The sequence below is a fragment of the Semicossyphus pulcher genome, unplaced genomic scaffold (assembly GCF_022749685.1).
Source record: "Semicossyphus pulcher isolate SPU_LCO1_2020_fin unplaced genomic scaffold, fSemPul1.0.p SCAF_18, whole genome shotgun sequence".
Lineage (NCBI taxonomy): Eukaryota > Metazoa > Chordata > Actinopteri > Labriformes > Labridae > Semicossyphus > Semicossyphus pulcher.
This window is the reverse complement of record NW_027211691.1, coordinates 21,214,583-21,239,171: the sequence shown is the minus strand read 5'-3', so window position 1 is coordinate 21,239,171 and position 24,589 is coordinate 21,214,583. Positions and strand designations below refer to the sequence as shown.

General features: G+C 44.1%; 1 protein-coding gene across 1 annotated transcript in view; it reads right to left on the bottom strand.

Moving 5' to 3' along the window:
* The window catches only part of arhgap21a (Rho GTPase activating protein 21a), a 97,297-nt gene extending 73,896 nt beyond the window's left edge, over nt 1–23,401 (bottom strand). The window contains exon 1 of the mRNA XM_069666856.1: nt 23,186–23,401. Within this exon, the coding sequence (XP_069522957.1) occupies nt 23,186–23,263 (78 nt within the window). The 5' untranslated portion in view covers nt 23,264–23,401. The remainder of the gene's footprint in view (nt 1–23,185) is intronic.
* Nucleotides 23,402–24,589: the final 1,188 nt, after the last annotated feature.

Genomic DNA, 24,589 nt, shown 5'->3' with positions numbered 1-24,589 from the left:
CCGCCCTTCGCCCAATGACAACTGGGATTGGCTCCAGACCCCCGCGACCCTGAACAGGATAAGCAGTATAGATAATGGATGGAAGAACTTTAAACAGTTGTAGGCCCATACTCTAAACCCTGTATAGGAACATTTGTACTACCCCTTGAAGAAGAAGCCTTGCTTACTGGTCCGATTGCCTTTCAACCGGTGTAAAGTATTGCTATATTGCTGACATTTTGCTAGTTTTGATGGACATTGCATTCTTTGCTAACAATAAACTCATGTTGTATGGATTTTTCATGCCATACATCAAGCTCTTCTGAGCTTCTTTAAGCAGTTGTTCCCAGTAGCAGCCATAAAAAATCCAAGGTGGAAGTGGAAGCTACTGTTTGGAGCAGAAAAAAAGAATAGATTTCTGTTGAAAGAAGTTAAATTTTCTTGCATATCTGCTAATAAATGTTGGTATCCGATAGGGCTGCCAGAGGATATTCTAAATTCGAATATATAATCGAATTGTAATAAAAAACGGATATTCTGATATTAAAATTAATATTCATTGCGACAAAAAAATCTGCACTACCGCAGCTGTTTGCGAGCTCGCAAGTTCTCGTATGTCCTCACGCGCACTCTTGGTTACGGAGCATCCTTGAATGCATCACAACGTCTTTGCAAGTAAGTTTGTCTCTTGTTGTGTTGTTGTGTCCTCTTGTGGACATATTGTGCAAAAATAGATATTCGAATAGTTCGAACATTTGTGTTTTTTGGCCAATTTTGACGGCACTAGTGTCTGATTGGTGAATGGGCTAGCTAGTGGCATTTCCAATACCGGCATTGGATTTGATATCTGTTTTAGAACGACTCTATTGAGATGCTGATCAAAAAGGATGCTTGTACATCAATGAGGTCTCATTCCTACTCTGATAAGGTTGGCACGTATACAGCTAAGAGATTCCTTGCGAGTTCTGCACATAATGGTCCAAATATCCAAGATCCAGACTCTGTACTCAGTGAACTCAATTTCACACATCTGAGGGGGAAAAGAAACACTAAATTGCAATGTGCACCTACATCTTTCCTCAGACTATAAAAGCACATCCTGCAATGACGCTGTCCAAAAGCACACAGTGCTCTTTTCAAAACATTTGGAGCATGCAGTCTGATGATGGAAAATGTTAGCTAGTAAAACGCTGGAAAAGTGAGAGGAGCCTCAGAAAAAGCATGCGCCGAACACTGCAGGGCCAATGTAGCTCGAGCTGTCCAGCGCGGGTCTCTGAGGAGGGTGACGCAATACAGGACGGGAGGGGATGTTGAGGGATGGAGGAGAGGGGGGCACAAATATGTTGACTATTACGAGCTCCAGCTTCCCCCCCCCCCCCCCCCCCCTCCTCCGCCTACTCCACCGGCACGTCCGCGGCAGACCCACCCAACGTTGAGGCCCATCTGGAGTGCCTCGTGACCCGGCTGATTAAAAGCAGTTGGGGCCGTCGGTGAGATACGGCCAGAGGAATGCCGAGACTGTGGAAAGGCCCGGAATAAGTGTGCCTAAGAGGTGTGTGGATTTCTGCAATTGTGATACTGGTGCATGCTGGTGTGTGCATGCATCCATTTGTGGGGGGGATTGTATCCCGTGTGTGTTTGCGGCCACATGTCCATTAGTGCGAGTCATTAGCAATCAATCAAATCAGAGAAGAAAAAGCCCTGGAGCTGGGTTGATTGATGCCCCCACTGGGACTGATGGGATTGCTGGATTGGAGCATCTCTGCACCTGAATCACAGCTCTTTACCCAACTATTTATTGACCCCATTAGCCTCTACGTACACACAAAGCTAATACAATAGTAGTGCTCAGGATTAAAGTAGTCAACCTCTATGGTAACCACAAGTACTAGAAGCTAAATGCCTCTTCCACTTAGGCTAAAATGTCTTTCCTCGACTCTTGTACCCCTCTGCGCTTCATCCACCCCAAACCTGGCAACCTCTCTCCTGTCTCTTCCCCCAAACCAGAAGGTATTTACTAGTCGCACCCATCGTGCAGCATCACCCTCGTCCACCGGAGGTCCAAATGGAAACCAGGCCGAGAGTCTCATCGCTGCTGATGGAGCGTGATACGAGAGCACACGGTTGATCTTTACAGCTCTCCTCCCAACAGGGGATCCCTCCGTGCGGTTAACGTTGAGCTTAACATGTGTTTTACTGCTTAATTGAATAATGAAGCGATGAGAGAGGAGCGAAAACCACACGGCCGAGGCTTGCACCGAAAGTCTGCCAGAGGAGGTTTGTGCGGTGAAGGCCGAATACTTTGGTTTTAAAGCGGCCTTTTTTTATGAGCGCTGCGGCTACATGTCTGTCAGAGACGCTTACATCTCTTCTATACATGCCAAAACTAAATCCTGACCACCCCTCCTCCCTTTGTCAGAGTCTATCCATCAGTGAGATCCAACAGAAACTCTTTTAAGTGTAGCATCACGTTATGTAATTAAATCCACATTTTATAATTTAGTTTGGCTAATAGAAGCCGATTCAAGCCATGTTAACTGGCATTTACGCTAATGGAGCCTGTTCACAGTCCATCTGGCGGCCTGTTTTCTTCCCGTAACTGTTTGGCGGTGCTGGACATCTTGCTTTTTCCATCCCGTTTGCACACTTTGAATTATACTGGGAATGTGGCGCAACCCAATACCAGTAAGCCTCCATTAAACTATAAAGTATTGATTCATTTGCAGGTGTTTGTTGTTTTTCAGGAAACTGAATCCAACAAAAAGAGGATTTATTTTCCAGTTACATAACTCAAAGTGCTTTGGTAGCAATTGTCTTCCGGTCATAGAAAGAGACTAAACTGATGACAATGTGGATAGATGCCAGGCTAGACAGGAAGTGCTGACAAAGCTACATCCCTGTCACTACCTCAGCCGACCCTCAGCGGAGAATACAACGTGTCAAAACCTGACTGTAGTCACAGCAAACAATAAAAAAAATGAGCAGTGACGAATTAGATTTACAGCCCGGAGGCACTTATTCCACTTGCTGGGTTTCCTTGTACTTCCACAGATCATCCTGCAATGGAAAACCGCACCAGTGTGATTCCCGTTGCAGCTGATTTGTGTCCTCCAGTTTGCAGAGAAACCACCTAAATGTAAATATGCCAACATGAGATCATAATATCACACAACAACTAAATTATCATCAAGTTGAAGACGTGCGGGACCATATGCAGACACAAAACAACACGGAGAGAAGCCATTTGGCAGACGGGTCGGAGGCTGTGAAGGAGGACTCGGAGCAGAATTGAACACAGCAGGTCTCCAGGCCATGATGACCACACCCAGGCCCAGCTGGAAACAATAAGAGACCTCATCTCTTCCTCTTTCCCTCCATCTCCTGTCATTGTTGCTTCTTCTTCTTGCATCTCACAGCACCTTAAATCTCACGTTGTATTCACCTTCCCTTGGCTTTTTCTTTTGTTTGGCTTTATCCGACTGTCTTCTAATCGTCCCTGGGTCCCGTACAACAGAGAGGGAGTGTCCACCGCATTCTCCATCTCCACAGTAAACACTCCGTCAACTAGTGAGCCATGCTCTCTGGCATGCACACACTGGCCCCTTTAAAAAGTAAAAGCCAAAGAAAACAGCGAGGGAGAAACAGATGGATGTCATTTGTGTTATAAAGACAGACAATGGCAACGAAATAGGTTTCTGAAAGCGGGCGGGGAGGCTTACAGTTTTGCAAAAATAGCAAATTTGGCACCACTTTCCTCCGGTGACCTCTCGTGTGACACTGTCAGATTGGTTTTTCTTGCAATTCATCACTGTTGATTAGTAAATCAGGGCTCAGCCTATCTCTGAGAGGCTGTCAGAGGAGCATAGGAGGTGGAGGTGCTCTGAATGCTAATGTGGTGGAGTCTCATCAGCATCGGAACAAAGCAGCGCGAGCACAATGACTGATACAGGACAGAGGGCATCATTATCATTGTATAGCTTAATGCTTCATTTTAACCAGTTAACACATTAGAGAAAGCAGTTTTATGTAAAAAATCCATAATCTTTAGAAGCTCGTTAGTGGAACCAGAACTTCCGGAGGGCTGCTGCTTACATTAGCACAGCTTGTTTTTAGGTGAGGAATCCTTCAGTGTTGTGTTTTATTTTGAAGGAATAATCAAACGTCATTTTTGGCCAATTTTGACCGAACTAACTTCTGGTAATTAAAAACTATAATAAACATTGGCAAAAGCAGTTTCAGGTTAAACATGCGTAGCTTTCCTGTTTCCAGTAGATGTCCCGTTTGCGTCACCAGCTGTTCCCGTCCTTGCCCTTGTGTCACCAAACACCGCTCTAGCAAAAGGTAGCTAGCAGGCTAACTAGCTATCACAGCTAGCGTCACATAACTCAGGCCGTTTAAGAAACTGCAATCTCGTTTGAATTGGCGCGCAATGGGATAGGTTGAGCCGCAAAGGATGCACCCGATGGACACAGCTTGTGTCTCTCCAGCGCTCTTGCTCTTTAGCGGACACATGGTATCCAGGAAGGGGGCTGCTAGCAGAGCTGCCACTAGCGTACATTCAAGTGACGTCATTTTACAATTTTTGGTCAACAATTTCAACATCTTAACCAGAGTCCACTTTCACTGTCGCTGTCGCTTTTGTGCCTTTTGGTTCCACTAATTCTGTTATCATTTCACAGAAGAGATCCACGTTCTTTGCTGGCAGCTCAAACAATGCTTTGCAGTGGGAAAGCGGGCGTGTACTCCTGCCTGAACATCCCATTCAAGCAAAAACTGCCATCTAGGTTTTTGTCTGTTATATCTATATCTATAACATTTCCTAAGTTTATACACTTTATTGATGTAAAATTTTTCTCAATCCTTTTCGATCCAATCCACTCGTGTGCTCTGGCACTGAACAGGCAGCTACCTGCACGTTTGCTGGGATGCCTCCGGGCTGTGTGAGGACAACAGGAAAATATGCAGAGTTTGCTGTTTTATGGAGGAGCTGGAAGATGGTGATTTTAGAATTATTAAAACTATTCTCCTTTAGTTATTGATCCATCCATCTTAGCTGATTGAGACTGTGTTTTCTGGTAGCCCTGGTAACAGTAGTAGAAGAGGGTTAGTGTATGGAGAGGGTGACCGACACACACCAGTGATCTATAGATTCTCTGTCAGGGCTCTGCAGAGGGATTATTCCTCCCTCCCGCTCCACCCTCTGACTCTCTCTCATGACGTAACTCCTCTCAGCAGGTTGATTGACTTTAGATGTACCGTCTACCACAGTGACGACTCTGGCATTCAAATGAGGTGAAAACAAACACATGCAAAAAAAAAAATCTACAACGGCAACCACTTCTCCTCCAGCGTGCCGGTGATATTTACAACCTGACCTCGAGAGAGCTGTGAGGGAGGAGGAGGGGGGGGGGGCTGTGCAGTGCACAAGAGCCAACGTGTAAACACTTATAGATGAAAACAAAACAACACCTTCTAATTTACACGCTCACACACGCTCCTCACATGCAGATGCAGCTCCACCCACCGGCGAGGCTCCTCCCAGCCCTGCCTGCATTGCACCAAAGAGAGCTGCATCCTCTCCGAGCCGGTTTTTCATCACCCGAGCCAAGAGGACTCAGCAGCATCCAGCTTCTTCTTCTTATTCACATCCTCCGCTGTCTCCCACCCCGTTCTCCCCCCTCTCTTTTTCTTCTCTCTGGCTCACACTTGAAATATTAAGAGAAGAAAAGCGTCTTTATGTGTCATCCATCTCCGCGTTGCCAAGGTTAGACTCCAAGGACAAGGTGTTTTCACGGCTCTGCTGAGCCAAGCCTTTGGAGACACTTTCTTTGCAGCTTGATAACTGTTATTCTGGCATATGCAGACAAACCTTTACAGGCTTCATCACTGTGTTTGTTTATGTGATGAATGAAATCCGTGTAAAATAAAAGACGCAAACAAGTCAGCGAGAATGCACATTGTTCCTAGGCTGTAAATAATAAAAGAAACACGTTAAAATGAACAAAATACATATGTTTACTGCAGCACTGTGCACACATGTCATGGGGATTATGTCTGCGTGCATGTGTGGGGAGGGGGAGAGAGGGTTAGTGTGGCAGCATGAGGTGAATCAGCATTCTGTTCACGTTGCTTTCACTACAAACGCAGCCAAACTGCTGAGGACGACAGTGCAGCTCGGATTTACGACCACAGGCGGAGACGCCCCGAGACTACGGCGAAGGAAACCCCGTAGTATGCAGCTGTATGCGGCGACAATGACACAGCAATAGTAGCCAGGGGAGGGTTGTCTTGCAGTTCTTGGTGCTGGAGGATCAAATGTGACCTACTTCTGAAGAGTAGAAACTGATTCATTGAAAAATGTGAAAGACAATTTCTGTATTTTTTTAACTCTCTAGATTTAATATCCTCTGAGGTGCAGGTCAGAGGTTCAGGTACTCTGTGTGTAAACATTAACCTGTCTCAGCGGGAGGTATTGTTTCATGGTTTAATGCCTCAGTACGTCCCAACTCGCTGACACAACGCCGGCTTTACAGTTTATCAACCAGGCAATTGCATCTTCAAGCTTTTGCATGCAGATAAAGCTAGCTTAAATGCTAAAGGAATAAAACTGAGTCTCAGAAAACCACAGTTTCCATTTGACTATTTATTAGAGATAGACCGATATGGTTTTTTCAGGGCCGATACCGATACCGATTATCAGTAGTCAAGGAGGCCGATAACCGATATTTGGAGTCGATATTCAATTGCAGTAAAAGTGAAAATATTGGCGTCAAAATTTTGAATAATACAAACTCCAACACTTAACTTTGTTTAAATGCCTTTAAGCATATGTTTATTAAACAAACAAACATAAGCGCAGGGAGTTCCCAGGGTCAGCAGCATCTCTTATAAAGTTCACTGAAAATTTAAATAAATAAATAAATAAATAACTTCCTGAAGTTTTATTAAGTAAATAAAACAAAGTTAAATAACATTTGCAAAGAAATGAACTTTTTCTCCTCTCTGCCGTGTGTGTGAGCACTCTGCATGCACAGCTTTCTCTGCTGATTGGCTGTTACCCGTCCCATGGCTCTGCGTGTAACCAATCAGTGCTGTGGGTGGGACAATGCTGGAGACAGAGTAGTGACTGCAGACAGAGACGCACGGCTGCATCAGAGCCAAAATAACCCTGTTTTAAATTGATCTCTTATCGGCCGTCGGATTAAAAAAATAATAATAATAATTGTCAAAATACCGAATATCGGCGCCGATAATCAGCCTGGCCGATATTTATCTTCATGTCAGATAATTTTGAGAGCCTAAAATATAAGCGCTCACGATAAAAAATGAAGGATGCATACTTCTAAATTATGTGCTCTTCTTTAAAGAACGACAACACTGATCATGATCAATAAAAAGGCAGAACAGAGGTGTAAACTGCTCAGACGCAGTGTGATAAACTAGTCCAATGTCTTTCCCAATTTTGAAATAAAAAGAAAACACTTGGATGGACAACGTCATCGGGGCCACAATAAGATCTCAAGCTAGCGAAGCAAATCCTTCAGATCGATTGATTTTACGGTTGACAGAAGCGTACAAGGAGCGAGCAGTGTGCCCATCAAAGTCTGGACATCTTGGGCTGACGAGATAAGCTTGTCAGATATCATTGATTTGCTCAAACTGCCAGGCGGAACAATAACCATGAATGAAACCAGAGTGATAAAAAGAGCAGATCTGTTTCTCATTCTTCGGAGCGTTCGGGACGTCCCTGAGGGAAATATTTGCCACACAGGCACATGTGCAACCACGAGGCTGATTAAAGTTCCGACGTCTGCTTGGGACTGATTTGGAAGTTTTATGACTCTCCGTCCCTCCCTTTTTCCCGCCTCGCTCGCTGCCCCTCGGCCGCTTTCATATGCTAATGGAAGGGGCAATTGTGCGGGCCAACAGCCTGGAATTCCTCCTCACAAAGGAGAGATGGAGATGGAAGGAGAGAGGAGAGAAAGGGACAGACAGACAGAGAGAGAGAGCAGACAAAAGTGGGCCGATGCACATCAGAGGCCCAAATTACCTCCAAAAGAAGAGTTTGCTACAAGAGTACAAAGAGCCTAAGGGTGGCTTTCCACTAGAGCGTACTTGTTGGGTGCTTCGCAAGTTTAGTGTTTGCTTAAGGCTGCAACAAGCAATCATTTTAATCGGTGATACGTTTGGAAAAATCTCACCCAAATGTTGGGCGGTGGGCTTCAGTGTTGGTCACAATTTTTCGGGCATTTCATAGACTAAACAATGAATCCTCCAAATAACCATTATACTTATGAGTGGTTTATCAATAGGTGATGTCTAAAAATATCTTGTTTTGTGCGACAAGAGGTCCAACACCAAACGATATTTAGATTAAGACGATACATGACGAACAAAACTGACGATTCTTACGACCAACAAAAGCATTTATTGACTGTTCAGGCGTAGAAACAGGTAAACAAGCATGTCAGACACTTTTTCCTAATTAATTAACAATAAAAATAATCACTCCATGTAGCTGTACTTTTATATCAGTGATATCTTTTTTCTTGCTTCCCTTGGAGATTTAAAATGAAGCACTGACGGGCATTGAAAAGCCCCTCCCTCCTGTGCTGGGTGTGGTCCGTCACTGCAGGGATGTCAGCTGAAGTGGCTACCAACACACCACAAAGCGAGCCATCCCCCCACACGAAGAGCTCAAACAAAGAGAGGACATACCCACCGCCCTCGCATCCAGCCACCTCAGCCGACCCCTCAGAGACAGAGAGCAGGTGGGCCAATTAGAGTCCCCGGGGTCCCCCCCCCCCACCCAGATGCGAGCAAAGCCCTGTATAATTGGTTTCCTCATCTATGAATTATTAATCCTGGTCGCTCTTTGAGGTTTTTGACAGAGCAGGGTCGTGACAGTGAGCCCTCTGACACATAGACTCTGCTGTTTAACCCCCTTGTGCCATGTTAAAGCCACTCCTCAGAACAAAGTGGGGACACTCAGACATATCCAAGAACGCACACAACGACAACAAGGGGTGGGATGATGCTCTGTATAATTGTTTTAGATGTACAGAATGTCCTACATAAGGGACACTTTGAAATGATGGAACTTGATACCTCCTAAATTGAATTATACTTTTCTACTTAAATGCATGTTGGGCAGAAAAAAAGCAGGTATTATCACTGGATGTGTAAGAAATTAGCAGTACACTTCAAGTTTTGTTCTCTATGGCGATAAACAGTAATTGCCAGAGCCACATATCCAGACAGTGCTGCATGTGTGACGTCCACGGTTGGCTCCGGTTGTAACTCTTGATTTTCCTGGCTGACGGTCGCTTTCCTTTTCAGACTGTTTGCTTCATCTGAGCGTCGAGTTTGTTTCTTCTTCTCTGGATTTTCACTTATTGTTGAAGTTGTATCTGTAGTCATCCATCTTTTCTTTGTTTGTTCAGCCATAGTAGATAACTGTTTACTCGCAACACTTGCAGAGAGCGGAAAAGCAGCCGCTTAGCTCCGCCTACCCTCTCTGGCAGACCAACCACTGCTGGCTGATGAAAACGCGTCACTAACTGGGCGCCGCTTGGGATTGTTCATCGCACAGCTAATGGACTGTTCCACTCCGGCCTAGCAGTAAGCATATATCGCTTGCATAAAACCAATATACCGCCTTGCTTATTATAAACCAATATATCACAATATATTGAATCGTATCCCCTGTATCTTGATACGTATCGCATTGCCAAATTCTTGGTAATACACAGCTAAAAATCTGAAATGTAAAAACAAAAAGCTAAATTAATGACCGTCACAGCTTTAAACAAGTCAAGATGTTGTCCTCAATTGTCTTACTTGTTTGATAGTTTGGTTGGAAGCCTTAAAATATTCATTTCACAATGAAGTATGGCAAAGAAAGAAGGGCAGATCCTCTAATATGAGAAGTTAGAGCCAAGGAATGTTTGGTATTCCCTCTAGTTTTGATTTAAAAACGATTAACTGGTTATCAAAACATCCATAAATCCATTCATTCTTTTAGCTGTAAATAGTTTTGTGACTGATTCTTTGTTTCGTTGACTTGCCTTTGAATGCCAAAAATCAAACAATGCCACGCCAAATGTTTTTGTCAGGACAACACATTAATAGAGCTGTGGCCTGGCTGTTATTGGTCACAGTGTTGTTGCTTCCCCCGGCTCCTCTCTCTCTCTCTCTCCGGCTCACACCAGGTGTTACCCTGTAAATATTTCATGAGGCCTCCGTGCTGAGCCACTGGCGCACAAAGGCCGTTTTCAGCGCCCTGGACAGCAGAGGCTCTCTGGAAACAGAGGCCTATCAGTTCGGCTTGGGACGCAAGCAATTTTCAGCACTGCTAAAATTAAATTAGGGGAAGGGGCATACCAGAGAGCTGCGACGCTCGACACGGCGAGACTTCTTTGCTCCTCACATCAGGCATTCCATGGTGAAATGAAAAAAGGGGAGAGGGGAAAATTCACGAAAAACAATGAGCTTTCTGTGTGAGTTTCCAGTAAGCTGAAAAGGCATGTCGGAGATATGAAGTGTTAGTACGGGTGCCAAGTTGACTTCTGTGCATAGGGAGACAAATGGATACATACAAATAGCACCACAAAGAGCACTGTATGGTAGAGAGAACGTCCACATTCATGTGTTCAGATTCACAGGCAAATACGGCACTCTCTGAACATAGAAAGGTTTCGACCTTTGAAGCTTTGAACTTAACATCCCATCTCATTAAAAATGAACATCCTCCACTGGACTTTACCAGCCGGCCTTTGATCTAAGGCTGCATCCAAAATATTAGGTCGTCCAAACTTCACGTAGCTTTGTAATTTCAAGGGTGTGAAATGTCTTAACGAGGCCATTCACAACAAAAAAATAAGAAGAAGAAACCACCTGATTTGAATTGGAGTCAAGAGAAAGAGAGATTCAACATCACCTGTTAAATAACTAGATTCCTGAGAATCAGTTTTATCAGGTTTAGCCTCAAACCACCTGAGGCTGCATGAGGCACTCAGTCTGAAAGAACAGGGACAATCAGAGGTCAGCATGCCAAGCACTCCAGAGACTCCAGTTCCACACCGCACTACTGAATGAATGCCGGCTATTAATACGCGAGATGTCAGGGATGCCTTTCCTGAAGAACTCCAGAGAGCAACGGTGGACAGAGACGGAGGAACGCTCATAAAGAGGGGTGAGGAAGGGTGACCTAAATGTACATGCTGTACATCCAGCTGCAAGAATAACAACTCTGGTATGAGTGCTTTGCAATGTTATGACTTCAGAACTATTTCTGTCAGGGGATTACATAAGCTCGTACATTGCAAATAAGTAGTAGGTGTAGCCACCATCCCATCACCAATTGGTTTCGGACTTGTTTTAAGGTCTTTTTGCAGTCGCCATCTTGGGTTTTTGGAGCCAGAAGTGACCATATTTGGACGAGAGGCTGGGTATCATTGCTATGCGTCCAGACAGGTTGCCATAGGAGGGGCTCCCAATCGCACGAAACCACACCCTAAAGTATACCCTGTTTTAACCGTGTTGGGGAAGACTTAAAACTAGCCATACGAAAGTGTTTACTGAAGTCATAAATCAATTGATAGACTTATGCGCCGTTTCTGGTCGGTACAAAGATTTATGGCGCTTCCAAATTGGCTACATTTTTTAAACCATGAGGATGCGTCCACTTGTTCCACAAAGCCATTTGGGTAGCCTGTCCTGGCTCTTCCGTAGCCAGGAGGTTACTACTCTGACGCTGCGGTAGCTCCCAGTTTGACATATGATAAGAAACTAATGGGGCTCTGTGGTGGCGTGGTGGTCAGGATATATACCAGTTCAATTTTAGCCCAGGACCTTTGGGACAAGCTCACCTGTCACTATCAATAAAACGCTAAAGATGCCAAAAAATCTTTAATAAGACAGACGGTATCCCCCTCCATCCTTTACGTCAAATGCTTAAGAATTACAGGCACAACTGACCTGATTGTTCCAGGCGCAGTACAGGTCACAGATCAGGCTCCAGTTGTTGTTAATCATGCAGTCGAGAACTTTCAGATGAGCCATTTCACATTGCACTGAAGAAATCCAAGCTGCCCAGACACCTGCCCCTCAGCTGCGTGTCCCTAAGCCTGCTGTGCCCCGCCGCACCCCGCTGTGCCTCGATGCCACCTTGACATGAATAATCAGCAGCAGAAGGCGAAGGGTGCATCTCTGTTCCCATTTGCGAGCCCAGCAGGCATCATACTGTATCCGCTGTGGCCATCGCCCCAGACGTGCTTCATTAGCAATATGTTAACGACTCGTGTTGCGCAAAAACTCTGGGGATTATCTCATAAGGAAATAAAGAAAAACAGCCTTCCAGAGAGAGAGAGGGAATCGGCAGAAAAGACTTGTCAGCAGTCCGGAGGGAAAAGGTCCACCTGGGTATCGACGTGCAGGAGAGGCATCACCATCTTTACGCAGCAGAATGCAGACTCACCGGTGGAAAAGAAGCCGAAAAGACGATGGAGGACACTGCACTTCCTTGTCCCTTGTCGCTCTCTTTTTGATCATTTCTGTCTCACTCCCTGTGACTGTGTGTCTTCCCAGCCGGCTGTGCCTCCCCGTGCTCGTCTCTGCAGCGGTACCAGGCTGAGGCAGCCCGAGAAGCAGAGCAGCAAAGGCTCACTCTAAATCATCAGGCCGCATTGCAGGACATCTAGAAGGACAGACTGATTTCTTTCTTCTTGCTCGGACTCCTCTGGACACAGCCAAGGAAAGGCAAAGATCTCTGCCACTTATTTACCTCCCTCTGATGTCTAACATGATGAATGCACCTGAGGCTTGTGACTGCATGCTCTCTCTCTGGCTCTAGCTCCAAACCTGACTGATTCTGCACTTTGCCGGCAATGCAGGACTGCATCCCGCCTGAGTTATTTATTTCATTACTCTGCAAAAAATCTTCACCCTACTTTGCAGGGGGAAGACTCCCCGACACAAGGCAAGACGAGTGCCGCAGCCCCCACCGCTGCAGAGCAAAAAAGTCGGCTCTCTAGAGTAAATCAACATCAACTTAAAGACTTCCTCTCACAGCGGGATGTCACATCACTTTTGAGAAAGAGAAATATGCCGGATATGCACGAAGAGAGAATCCAGAAACTACTGGATGCCAGTAAATAGTTGTCTGGGGTTGTTTATGTTCCTTCAGCCTTTGATGCTGTTTGACGTCCAGATGGTTGTGATTGTGACATGAGCTTTGAGGCGGCTTCATCAGAGCTCACATCAAATGAGGAACGCCACAACCACTTAGGAGCAAAGAGTAGCCCGAGGTGGGGTTTAAGACATTCATACATTTTTAAATACCCTCTTAATACTATGTGTCACTCCTCTTTTCTCAATAACAGGGATCCCCCGGATGTCAACTTACCACGAAAGCTCATTATCCACCGCAGATAACAGCATCAGAAACCTACACGCCACTGTGACAACCCTGGTCCTATCACGGTTGCAGAAACATGTATCACAGTCTTTTAGTGCACCAAATCTTGTACAAAAACTGGATAAAACTAAAAATAGAGTAGAGACAACTTGAGCGATAACACAGACACAGGAGTCTGTGTTAGGTCAGGAGGCTACACTCACAGTCTGGTCAGAAAGGTCAGCCAAGTCCCACAGGCCGCACTCAGGCCGTGACCAGACATGGCAACCCCCCGGCCCCACAGCACACTATCAACAGAGTGGTTGGGGAGGTGATCACTCGCTGCTCTTCTCTGCTTGCCCTCCATAACTCTTACATCGTGCTAGTGCTCTGTATTATCAACACAACACCTCTGTGGTTCCTTTGACTGTGGAGTCAGTTGGACTGGTTTACTGTAAAAGACACTTATTTAGATATTGAAGATAAAAAAATAAGCATATCAGGGCTTGTCTAAAAGCCTTAAGGATTTCATAGTAACAATGGCAATAAAGCCTGTGGCCACAAAGTTTAATCGCAATGCTGTGAGCCTTTACTAACGCACAGTTATAGACATTATTGGGATGCCACATACATCCCAATATCTATGCTCTGGGGTGAGAAAAACCCAGTGGTCCAGCTCTTGAACCGATGCACGCCAGAAGAGCTTGAGCAGGTGTAGCAGCACGTATAATTTTACATTGTTGGATGTCCAGACTAAACGTGGGTGAAGTTTCAAATCTGTAGGTTAAAGTATGTTGCAGTAATCCCCAGGCTTCTCGGTTCAGTCTGCAGGCTGCTGTGAATGCCAGGTTTTTCACAGTTTTTTTCTAGCAGCCTCAGCAGGCTTCGGATGAACTGGCCAATCAGAAGAAAGCGGGCTTATTGGGGCGGGGTTTCTTAAAGGAACAGAGCCGTTTCAGGCAGAGGCTGAATGAGGACCTGCAGTGAGAACCAGTGTGAAAAAAATCTGTTATTTTAACTGTAAATTATGCTAAGCTTAGCTACTCCACAGGTATAACAGAGGGAAATATGAAGCTTGAAATTAGCATAATACCCCCCTTTAAGGAATCATGTTAACTTGTATTAAATTTCACTTTTCAAATAGTTTTTAAATAAGATTACGTTTGGGCCACCAACAATGAACTTTGGCCTTACAGTCAAAGGGTTTGGCGCAAGTGTTTAAATAGATTATGGTCTATCCCCATTCTTGTTGTTGCATTCATCACATAAGGGCTAAACATGTAGGCCTAAGACATGACCAGGACAATCTCTCAGTAAACAAAGACTCTTAAATTGTGATGTAAGCTGCCTTGAAATTGAAACACATCAAAGTCCTTGTTTTTCTTACACTTGAAACAAAACATTACAAATGCTTAAGAAGTCAAAGGGATTAGAACTAGCAAATCTCCTCCCGAGATCTGCAACGGTGACGCAATGTTTACAAAATATCTAGGCCAAGCAACTCTTAAAAAGGACCTTAATGTAGGACAATGCTCCAACATAATAAACTACCTTAAACTAAGCTGGAAAAGCTCCCTGAGATGTTAAAAATCTATAAAATACTCGCAGGCATCGCTTGTTATTTCTTTATAAAAATGTCAAAGTTTTAGACATCAATTTAGTTTGAATTATAGAATAAAAGAAAACATGAAGAAAATGGATGGGTGGATAAAATGAGGTGTGTCTTATTAACGTGGTGGAAGGGTTTGCATTTCCCATGAACCTGGGAGCTGTGTTGTCGTAGGCACTAGCGATACAACTGTCTGTGAAAAACATCTACACAATAAACCGCCATGACATCATGCAGCAACATGTGTACAAGCTGCAGCTCCTCCATCACCAGCCGGCAACAGGCCAGGAAAGAGTAAAAGCATGAGCCCTCCTCCCCCCACGCTGAAGCCAATATAATCCAATCAATCCTGAGTTATGGATCCTGTGGTGCTCTCTGGACACACAAACCCCTCCTACAGTATGCAAAACAACAGGGACAGCATGCATGTTCAAATATGTAGAGGTTACATGATCTCACTGAAAGAAAATAGATGAGGACGTCAGGCTGACAAATTTTCCTGCATGACAGTACCATACCCAAAGACCACAGCTGGGCGTTTAGTGTACAAGAGTATGGGTTCGAGCTAGAGATTCGTACTAGCTTTACTAATGATTATCATCAATATTTAGTTTTCAAAGTTCCCAAAACCCAACATCACTTCCTCAAACTGCCTGTTTTCCAAGATCAGCAATCAAAAAATTCCTCGTTTCCATTTCTAGAACCCAAATCTGTGTAAAATAATGTCTTAGTACCACAACAACGTAAAAATGACCCGTTCCAATAAATGACAGTGTGTTTGCTCTTTTCTTTGGTGACGTAAAACCCAGTGGTTTTTGTAGCAACAACAGCTTGCCTCCACTTAGGCCGCTGAGGTCAATTCAGGGGAAATGATATTTACTCACATAGACGACTGGTCATAAATTCAATCTTGAACTCAGGACAGCCAACCAGAGAGGACTGTAGCTCCAAAAAAAAAAAATAGAGCAACTCTGCCATCCATTCATGAAATCACTCCTTCATCAGGGTGCCCTTGTTCATTTCCACTGCTGACGCTAACAGGAAATAATGTGGTTTCCTGCCACGACCTCAAAGCCCACACTGCTAATACCACGGGTTGAGATATGTCCTGATAAGAACTCGTTACATAAGGTTGATAAAAAACAAATGATTCTCATAGACACGTGGTTACAGTTTAAAAGACAACAACAGTAAAAGGAAGAAGGTAAAACTCTGTCTACTTGCACCGCCATCTGCAATGAATATACCATATATCTGACAGATATATTGGTAGGTCTACATTATATGGCCGATATGGCCCTATCACATATCGGTAGGCCTATTTTATAAGGCAGATATGGTCCTATCACAGATATATCGGTAGGCCTACATTAAAAGGCCAATATTGTCCTATCACAGATATTTCGGTAGACCTACATTATAAGGCCAATATTGTCCTATCACAGATATATCGGTAGACCTACATTAAAAGGCCAATATTGTCCTATCACAGATATATCGGTAGGCCTACATTATAAGGCTGATATAGTCCTACCACAGATGTATTGGTAGGCCTACATTATGAGGCCGATATGGCCATATCACAGATATATTGGTAGGCCTACATTATACGGCCAATATTGTCCTATCACAGATATATCGGTAGGTCTACATTATAAGTCAGATATGGTCTTATCACAGATATAACGGTAGGCCTACATTATAAGGCCGATATAGTCCTACCACAGATGTATTGGTAGGCCTACATTATGAGGCCGATATGGTCCTATCACAGATATATTGGTAGGCCTACATTATACGGCTGATATGGTCCTATCACAGATGTATTGGTAGGCCTGCATTATAAGGCTGATATGGTCCGACCACAGATATATCAGTAGGCCTACATTAAAAGACCGATATGGTCCGACCACAGATATATTGGTAGGCCTACATTGTCAGGCCGATATTGGTCCGATCACAGATGTATCGGTAGACCTACATTAAAAGACCGATATGGTCCGACCACAGATATATTGGTAGGCCTACATTGTCAGGCCGATATTGGTCCGATCATAGATATATCGGTAGGCCTACATTATAAGGCAGATATGGTCCTATCACAGCTATATCGGTATCAACACGTTCTCCACAGTGAGCTCCTATGCCACGGTTTCCACAAAGGCATCCAGTTTAAAACATCACTATATTGGCATATCAGTAATCAATATATTTGTCGCGATAAAATCAGGATGTCAAGTCAGGTCAAGTCAAATGTATTTGTATAGCACATTTAAAACAGTATGTCCTGAACAAAGTAAAAAGACACAAATGATGTTGATCAACGACCTGGTACGGTATCGGTCATAAGAAAACCCGAATCGATCTTGGTCTAGTATCATATGGAGCCTTTCAGATGCGAAAATGCTTCAGAGCTGCAGTCTGTGTTTTATCTACAAGCAACTACACTCTACATTACATAATCGGCGTACATTATGACAGGATGGAGAGTGGTGAATACCGCCTTTAGAAATGAGCAGATAAACGGAGCGCTTCATGCTCTTCACACCCCTGACTCGTGTATGTCATGTCTCCAAACCAAAGACAGAGTCAGACAGAGGTCGAGTCTGTTGACGGAGATGCCTTGGGCATGTGTAATGGATAGCGTCTCAGCCTCACTGAGCATTAGACTGGTTCTGTTCTGCCTGTCTGGCTGCATCTACAACCCCCCTTCTAACCCAACCCCCAAACTGCTATCTCTCACCATCTTCTTCCTGCCCTGACTCTATCCTAGGGAGATATGGGGGGCGTTCAGGCAGAAGAAGCTGTGACATTGAGCCAATTGGCAAAAAAAAAGAGAAGGAAAAGAAAGAGGGTGGCATTTTTTCCAGCTCATATCTGCCTCGACACCCCTGCCCTCTTCCCATTCCCTCCCTTCCTCCCTTAACGCGTCCATCCATCAATCATCCAGCTTTCCCTTCGTCCAGCGGAATAATGGCGTCTAGTGTGACAGTAGCCAGCCTGTGCGTTTAGCAGCCTGAAGGATGACACGCAGAGGAGCCGTGCCGAGCGTGAACGTCACCTCTCCACAAGAGGAAAAAGATTAGGTGGCCACCTCACACACGTACACACATATTTCTGGTGACCTTGGGTTTGATGCTGCACGCGTACCAGATTTCCTCTTTTGGTCTTTTCCAGGAAAAAATTGCGACAATAGCTGGGAAGTTTAATTCCGATAAGTGATGCCTGAAAACGTGCTTTGGTTTCACTTTGATGAGAACTGAGAGCATGCTGCCGCTTAATCCCAGGACACTTTCCCTCTGTGAGTGTATGTGCTAAAAGAGAAGCCAGGTCATGTCCCGGTCAGTGTCTTGTTTGCTGAAAAGAGAAGAACCCTGTTGTGATGCTCCACACATTTGCTTTTCAAATGTATGCAAATCTAAAGTGTTTTGTCGCCGCTCAGACTGATGAGCCGCCGTGTCACCAAACGCTGATAAATGTCATTTCGTTTTGGATACACTACAATCTTCTTCTAGATTTTTCCTGCCTTGCAGGGACTAAAATAAACCCACAGACTTTAAAAAGTGACATCATGGTTAGCTTAATTATTAGGGCTGGGTTCTAACACTGGAAATGTGAGTTGTTTTTTGACACAAAGTGTGTGCGGCTGTGGATAAATGTGGAAAAGACTGCAATTCTGGAAAAAAACGGGCCCTGACATGGCCCAAACTGACCACTGTCGCCTTCCCCCGACCTTTAAATGATACTGCCCTGACCGACAGTCGCATATTCTCTGCTCGTAGAGACGAACGAGCGGCACTTCCAGCACAGTGATTCCATTTTTCCCTCTCCGACGCACACAGCATCCATGTTTCCACGGGTTAAATATAGCAGCACGAAAAACACGCAGGAATAGAGGACGGGTGAAAGACAAGCATGTGGACGAGGCGAGAGGGGGGAAAAAAAGAGCAGGGGTTTATGGAGTAGGGAGGGGCTATATTTAGAGCACAGCATCAGCAGCACTCGCAGCACCGCCATTGGTCTCATCTGTTCCAACATGAATGAAGATGTGATCAATATGTGTTAGAGAGAGGGTTCAACCACTGTTTGTTTTCCATTAGCGCTCTCCCTTACCTTGATCCACTATTTGTCTCTCTATACGCCATGGCAACAAATATTTACATCACAAGTTTTCTGATTAAAATTGAAAAGGTAAAAGTGAAATTGATGGAGGATACGAGAGAGAGAGAAAAACAACCAGCCAAAGGTGAAACTCACTCCCTTTTAAAGCAGCAAATTAAGATTATTTCCTAATCGGTTTGATTCTTTCTATAAATTCTTTTGTTTGATTAATATATTACTTGACTTAATGATCAAATGTCTTGGTTTGTTTAACCAAAAGTGAAAAATACACAGGGAATAGGAACAGTCAACACAACAGCAGCAAAGAAATTAATCTCTATTTACACATTCTACATAGAAATGTAGAATCTGTCAGCAGGGACGTGGATTTTTAGGGACGGCAAGTGTTCTGGTGTTCATTTGTAGTACGCTTCTGGTCTGAGTAATATTGACCAATCAGGTATCAGCAGGCTGCGGCGTATGCAGGAAAAACAGTCCATGTGGAGAGCAAAAGCAGAGGGAAGGTAATCAGCCGTAATGACATCCCGGCTCCCATCTGCAGCAAGTTCAGCTAACAATCTGCTCTACATCTAAAATTCAGCTTGAGATAAATTCCCTGACGCGGTGTCACGAAAGCCGTTCAGATTTCCCGACTTCCTTGAATGCATCAGAAATGATCGATCCGACCTCCGTTCAACAAACGAGCATTTTAAAGTAGTTTTCTTCTCCTCTTGAGGACAGACCTGACAAAGCTTCATTTTTACTTTTTACTAATCTGCATCATGATGATGAAATTTGGGCAAAGGTAAGACCTGTTAATAAAAGTAAATCACAAGAAAAACTGTTTCTTTTTCTGTAAACCGCAGCACGCGGAAAAGGAAGTCTTGACTGGAAGTCGTTAATCGCTAACTGCCGGCTACACGGCCAGCATGTTCACACAAGATAAACCAAGGAGCTGATGTTTTTATGAAATTCAAATGAAAACTTTCAACAACCATGGTAGCCGTAAAGGCGAGCACTTTGCTAAAGCTACGCTAACTACAACAATTAGTAAAGTAACTGCATAATTAAGTCAAAAAAGATGAATCTGTTTTTGAATTTTTAGTAAAAACAAGTAATTTGTCTTTTAAAATGCCCAAAACAAATTTAGCAAACAGATTCCCCACTCAAAAATGTTAATAAGGACCAACTTTAGGCTTTGGACTGTAACATGATGGACTCTGTAAAATAATTGGGAGATCAATCAACAATGAAAATAATCCTTTGTCCGAAGAAAACACTTTGATTATCAATATTTCTTTATGTCGCCTTCAAACATAGATCTTAGGGGCCTCAGCTGCTTCACAACTCCCCTGCCAGTGTCAGTGTGACAGCAGGTCGAGCGAGGCAGGGAATGTGAATGAGGCCAAGAGAGAGAGAGAGAGAGGGAGGCAGACGTTAGACACGTGGGGTGTTTTTCTCTTAATGACGGGGGCAGCTGTGCTTGAATTACCCCAGCGTTGCTACCATCGCTTTGGCGGCAGCAGGGTGGGGCAGGGTGGCTGTCTGTGTGTCTCATTAACGAGCTGAAATGATGCAGCGGAGAGGGCGAAAGAGAGGGGGGAGTCCCGCCTGGGGTCTCTATACTCTCATTACACCCCGGGGGGCATGGCGGTTCAGAAGCAGAGGAGCTTACGGACGGGCGATATGGCCAAAATATATGATCCCGAAGTACCCTGATACTGACAGAGGCCTGAGAGACGAGTTAAACTCAATAATATAGTTTATTTTCATGCGCTAAAGTTGTCTATCGGACATTTTAGTGTCTCTGATATATTCTTTGGAAGACACAGAACATTAGGAGGGGCTGTGAGCCGAGCGGCTTTGCGTCGCGTCGCGTCTGTGTTTCTCCAAGCTATTTGGTATACAGGATGTCAGGAGGGGCTGTGAGCTGAGCTGCCGCTGCTAAGGCTCAGTTTTATAGGTCAGAATATCTTCAGTGTTCAATGTTTAAAAGGTTTTTCTTCTCTAAAACAAACAAATCCAGTGATAAAAGACGATAAAAACATTACATGCAGCAGTTTCAAGTTAGAAATCTGTGTTTCTCCAATGTACTTTTGCAGGGGGCTTCGTGGGCTCAAGCAGAGCTGCTGCTAACATTAGCTTAGCTTGTTTCTCTTCTAACTTATGATCTGTCTTATGATGACTAAAATCCTTCAGCAAGCTAAAAGAAAATCTAAAAAAAGAGCCAGATCTACAAATTTGATGGTGACCCTACTTAGGGCAGAGAAAGAAAGAAGTCAGCTCGATTTAGCTCAGCAGTTAAATCGGTTCAACTCCCTCCCTCGGCCCTCTGCCCAAGTCCTCCCCCATTCTCTCTTAACCGGTTTCCAACACTCTCAACTGTCCTCTCCATAAATAAAAGCATAAAAGGCACAAAAAATAATCTAAAAAGGAAGAAAGAAGTCAACTGGAAATACTTTCATGTCTGGCGTGCAAGCTTGAAACTGGTGACTGACTGTTCGCCTCTCTCTTAGCCCTGGTAAAGCCTCTAAGTTTGTGTTTGTGTGCATGCTGTAGGAGGTATCAGGTAGCAAAAAAAAACCTGACTCACCTTCATGTCGAGCCCCGGGCTGCAAACAATCAGGCTTAACACCGGCATTGACTCACAGGTGACTCACACCTTCTGCGGCGTTACGAGACGTGTGGCGCAAGTGTTTTGGCCTTCAGGTCATTAAAAACTGATGGAGTCAAATCTCAATGATTATGGAGGCATCCGGCTGATGTAGCGGGCGACAATACACCTGCCAGGACCTGTTTTTGTATGCAGCACCTCCTGATCTGTCTTTGGCATATTTTCAACCATCTTATAAATCTTAAAATATCAGGCTTCCTGTGGGTTTAGTTGATTCAAAGCTGATCCAAAGCTCGAGAGCATCCAAGTCTAAGAAGTTAGCAAAGTAGCAAGTAATTGATGTATTTTTGATGCTTCTGCTCAACAGCTGGGAGTGCAGGCTTTGGTGTTCGTGAGGGAGAGTTAAGCGATGTTACGGGAAACATTTATTAGACTGCAGAGTAGGATGTGAGGAAAACCGCAACACAGAGACAACTGAGGCAGCCAGTGGAGAAGAAAGACAACTCAGTCCGGCCTTTTTATCTCAAAGCTCTCGATGTGACGGCACGAAACACAACCAAACACACACTTCAGATGTTGTATATGCTGCTTATTTACTACAACATCCCTTTTAGGCACTTTTAAACAAATGTTTGCGCCCTGTGCTCGTCCTTTACTCCATCAGCTGTTACCCAATTCCCAAAGATTTATGTCGTCCATCCTCAGCTAGTTCTCGTAAGAGGATTATAGCTCCGCACACACACTCGCACAGAGCACTGTTGCCATTTTCTGATGACGGATTAATCCAAAACATGCCACCGCTGCACTGCTGTTATGACATGCATCAAGCCTAGCAGGACTCTGATGATGATTATGATGATGTAACCGTTGAAACCACCGTAACAGGAAAAGGATGAGCTTGACAATGTGCCATTTATGAGAGATTGGCATGCAGACGCATAAAGAGCGAGTAAGACGAGCGCTGCAAGTATAAAACTCTCTTTGTGCACTTAAACAGCGGTCAGAGTGGGGAAAAAAATGAACTTCGTCACCCCGAACTCTGGCAGATGTGGTGTGATGTGCTGCCCGCAATAACACTTCGCCAACACGTTCGCTCTGAGGGACACTTTGCAACTTCTGCGGCATGTCACCACATTTCTGAAAGTGAGAATACCTTTGAAAGAGCGCTAATGAAGTTACAGCTGCTTCACATGTATTCAGGTGACGGTTTATAACTAATGAATACACATGTAAGTGTTTTCCAGTCCTGTCAAGTCGCACAGAGCTAGCATTGTGTCAAAAATAGATGTTCCATAAGGAATTTAGCGAAAAATACACACCATTTTTAGATGTAAATTATGCTCTGCCACGCTGCCAAAGGTCACACACAAGCTGCTAACTCAGAAGCCACCCTGCCAGGGCTGTGAAAGTGCGCACACATTTAAAAAAGACAGACTGTACGGTGAACCAAAACAGTCTGGTATACAGACACCATCCAAAGTCTTACCTCGCAAGACGGGGTCACGGCTCTGTGTATACTCTCTTCATTGTCCTGGGGGGAATCACTCCAACGTGCTGCCATCATTTCATTTCGAAGCGCACAGGAGGAAGAAGTCCTTTAGAGACGACATTGAGGTTGAAGAGGATGAAAACCAAAAACAAAAAAAAATGAAAAGCAAAGAAAGAAAAAGGGAAAAAAAGATCCTAATCCACACCGTCCTCCTTCTTCATGTCCGTCAGTGGCTGAAATCTAAACACAGAGGATGCAGGTTAGTGAGGTAAAGGCTGTGCACACTGTCCCATGCAGGACACGGTGCAAAATGCAACCCACAATATGAGCCTGGGTTAAAAAGATATAGCCAACAGTGTAAAACTAGAGCCACTATAAGACACCCTGAAATGCATTAATGAAAATTACTACAGCCATTAAATGTCACATAGAAATCCCTACATGAATGATGAGCATGGTCAAACAAGGACAACCAATGTTTAGCTTCAAATTCAGACCGTTACGCACACATTAGAGCAAAATTTAAGCTATCATAAGCTCTATTCATTATCTTAAATTATTTATATTTATAAATATGAATGTGATACTAAATAAACTTTTACAACAAACACATTGAACTAAAAAAAGAGGCTTATTACAGTTATTTTTCTGATGGTATAACATGAATTAAGGGTTTCTAAAATCCAATATATGATACATTTTAACCAATGTTGAGTGTATGAAGCTTAAAGTGGGTAAGAGCAGGTGCAAAGAGGAGGTGTTTTGTTACAGCTGGTTAAAAAATATCTTACATTTGACGGCTCTTTAATATTTTAGCATAAAGCAAGCATGCATATGAGCATGCATGTGAAATAAAAGCGGAATTAATGTCTCTCTTAAGGAGGGGGAAAGTGCAGAACAAGACACAGAGGGTTGCGGTGTAAAAAAGCACACCAGCCATCATGAATTAATCTATACAGCCAAGATACCCTGCATGGCACACATACGATAAAATGACCAATTGACTTTACTTTTCCAGTCGTTTTAAGCAACAAAATCCCCTTGTCGCCGTTACTACGGGCTACTGTTGATAAATACAAGCAAACCGGGGCGGACGACAGGTTGTTGCTGCAGCTTTAATTGTGAATAATACCAAAACCTACCTGTTACAAATTCATAAAACTACTCCGAAATGACCAAACAAACACATAGTCCATGTTTCTGTGAAGAGTACGGTGTCCGCTACAAGCCTCCGTCGAGCCAGAGATGGGTTAAAAGGGCTGTCAAGAGATTACAAAGCGGGATATTCAGTCTCCTTTTAGAGCTGCATTCACTGACCGCTGAGGCTCACTACCTGTTAGGAAAAACACACTGGAAAAAACACGGTAAACGCCCTTCACTGTGCATTTCTTCGTCAGGGAC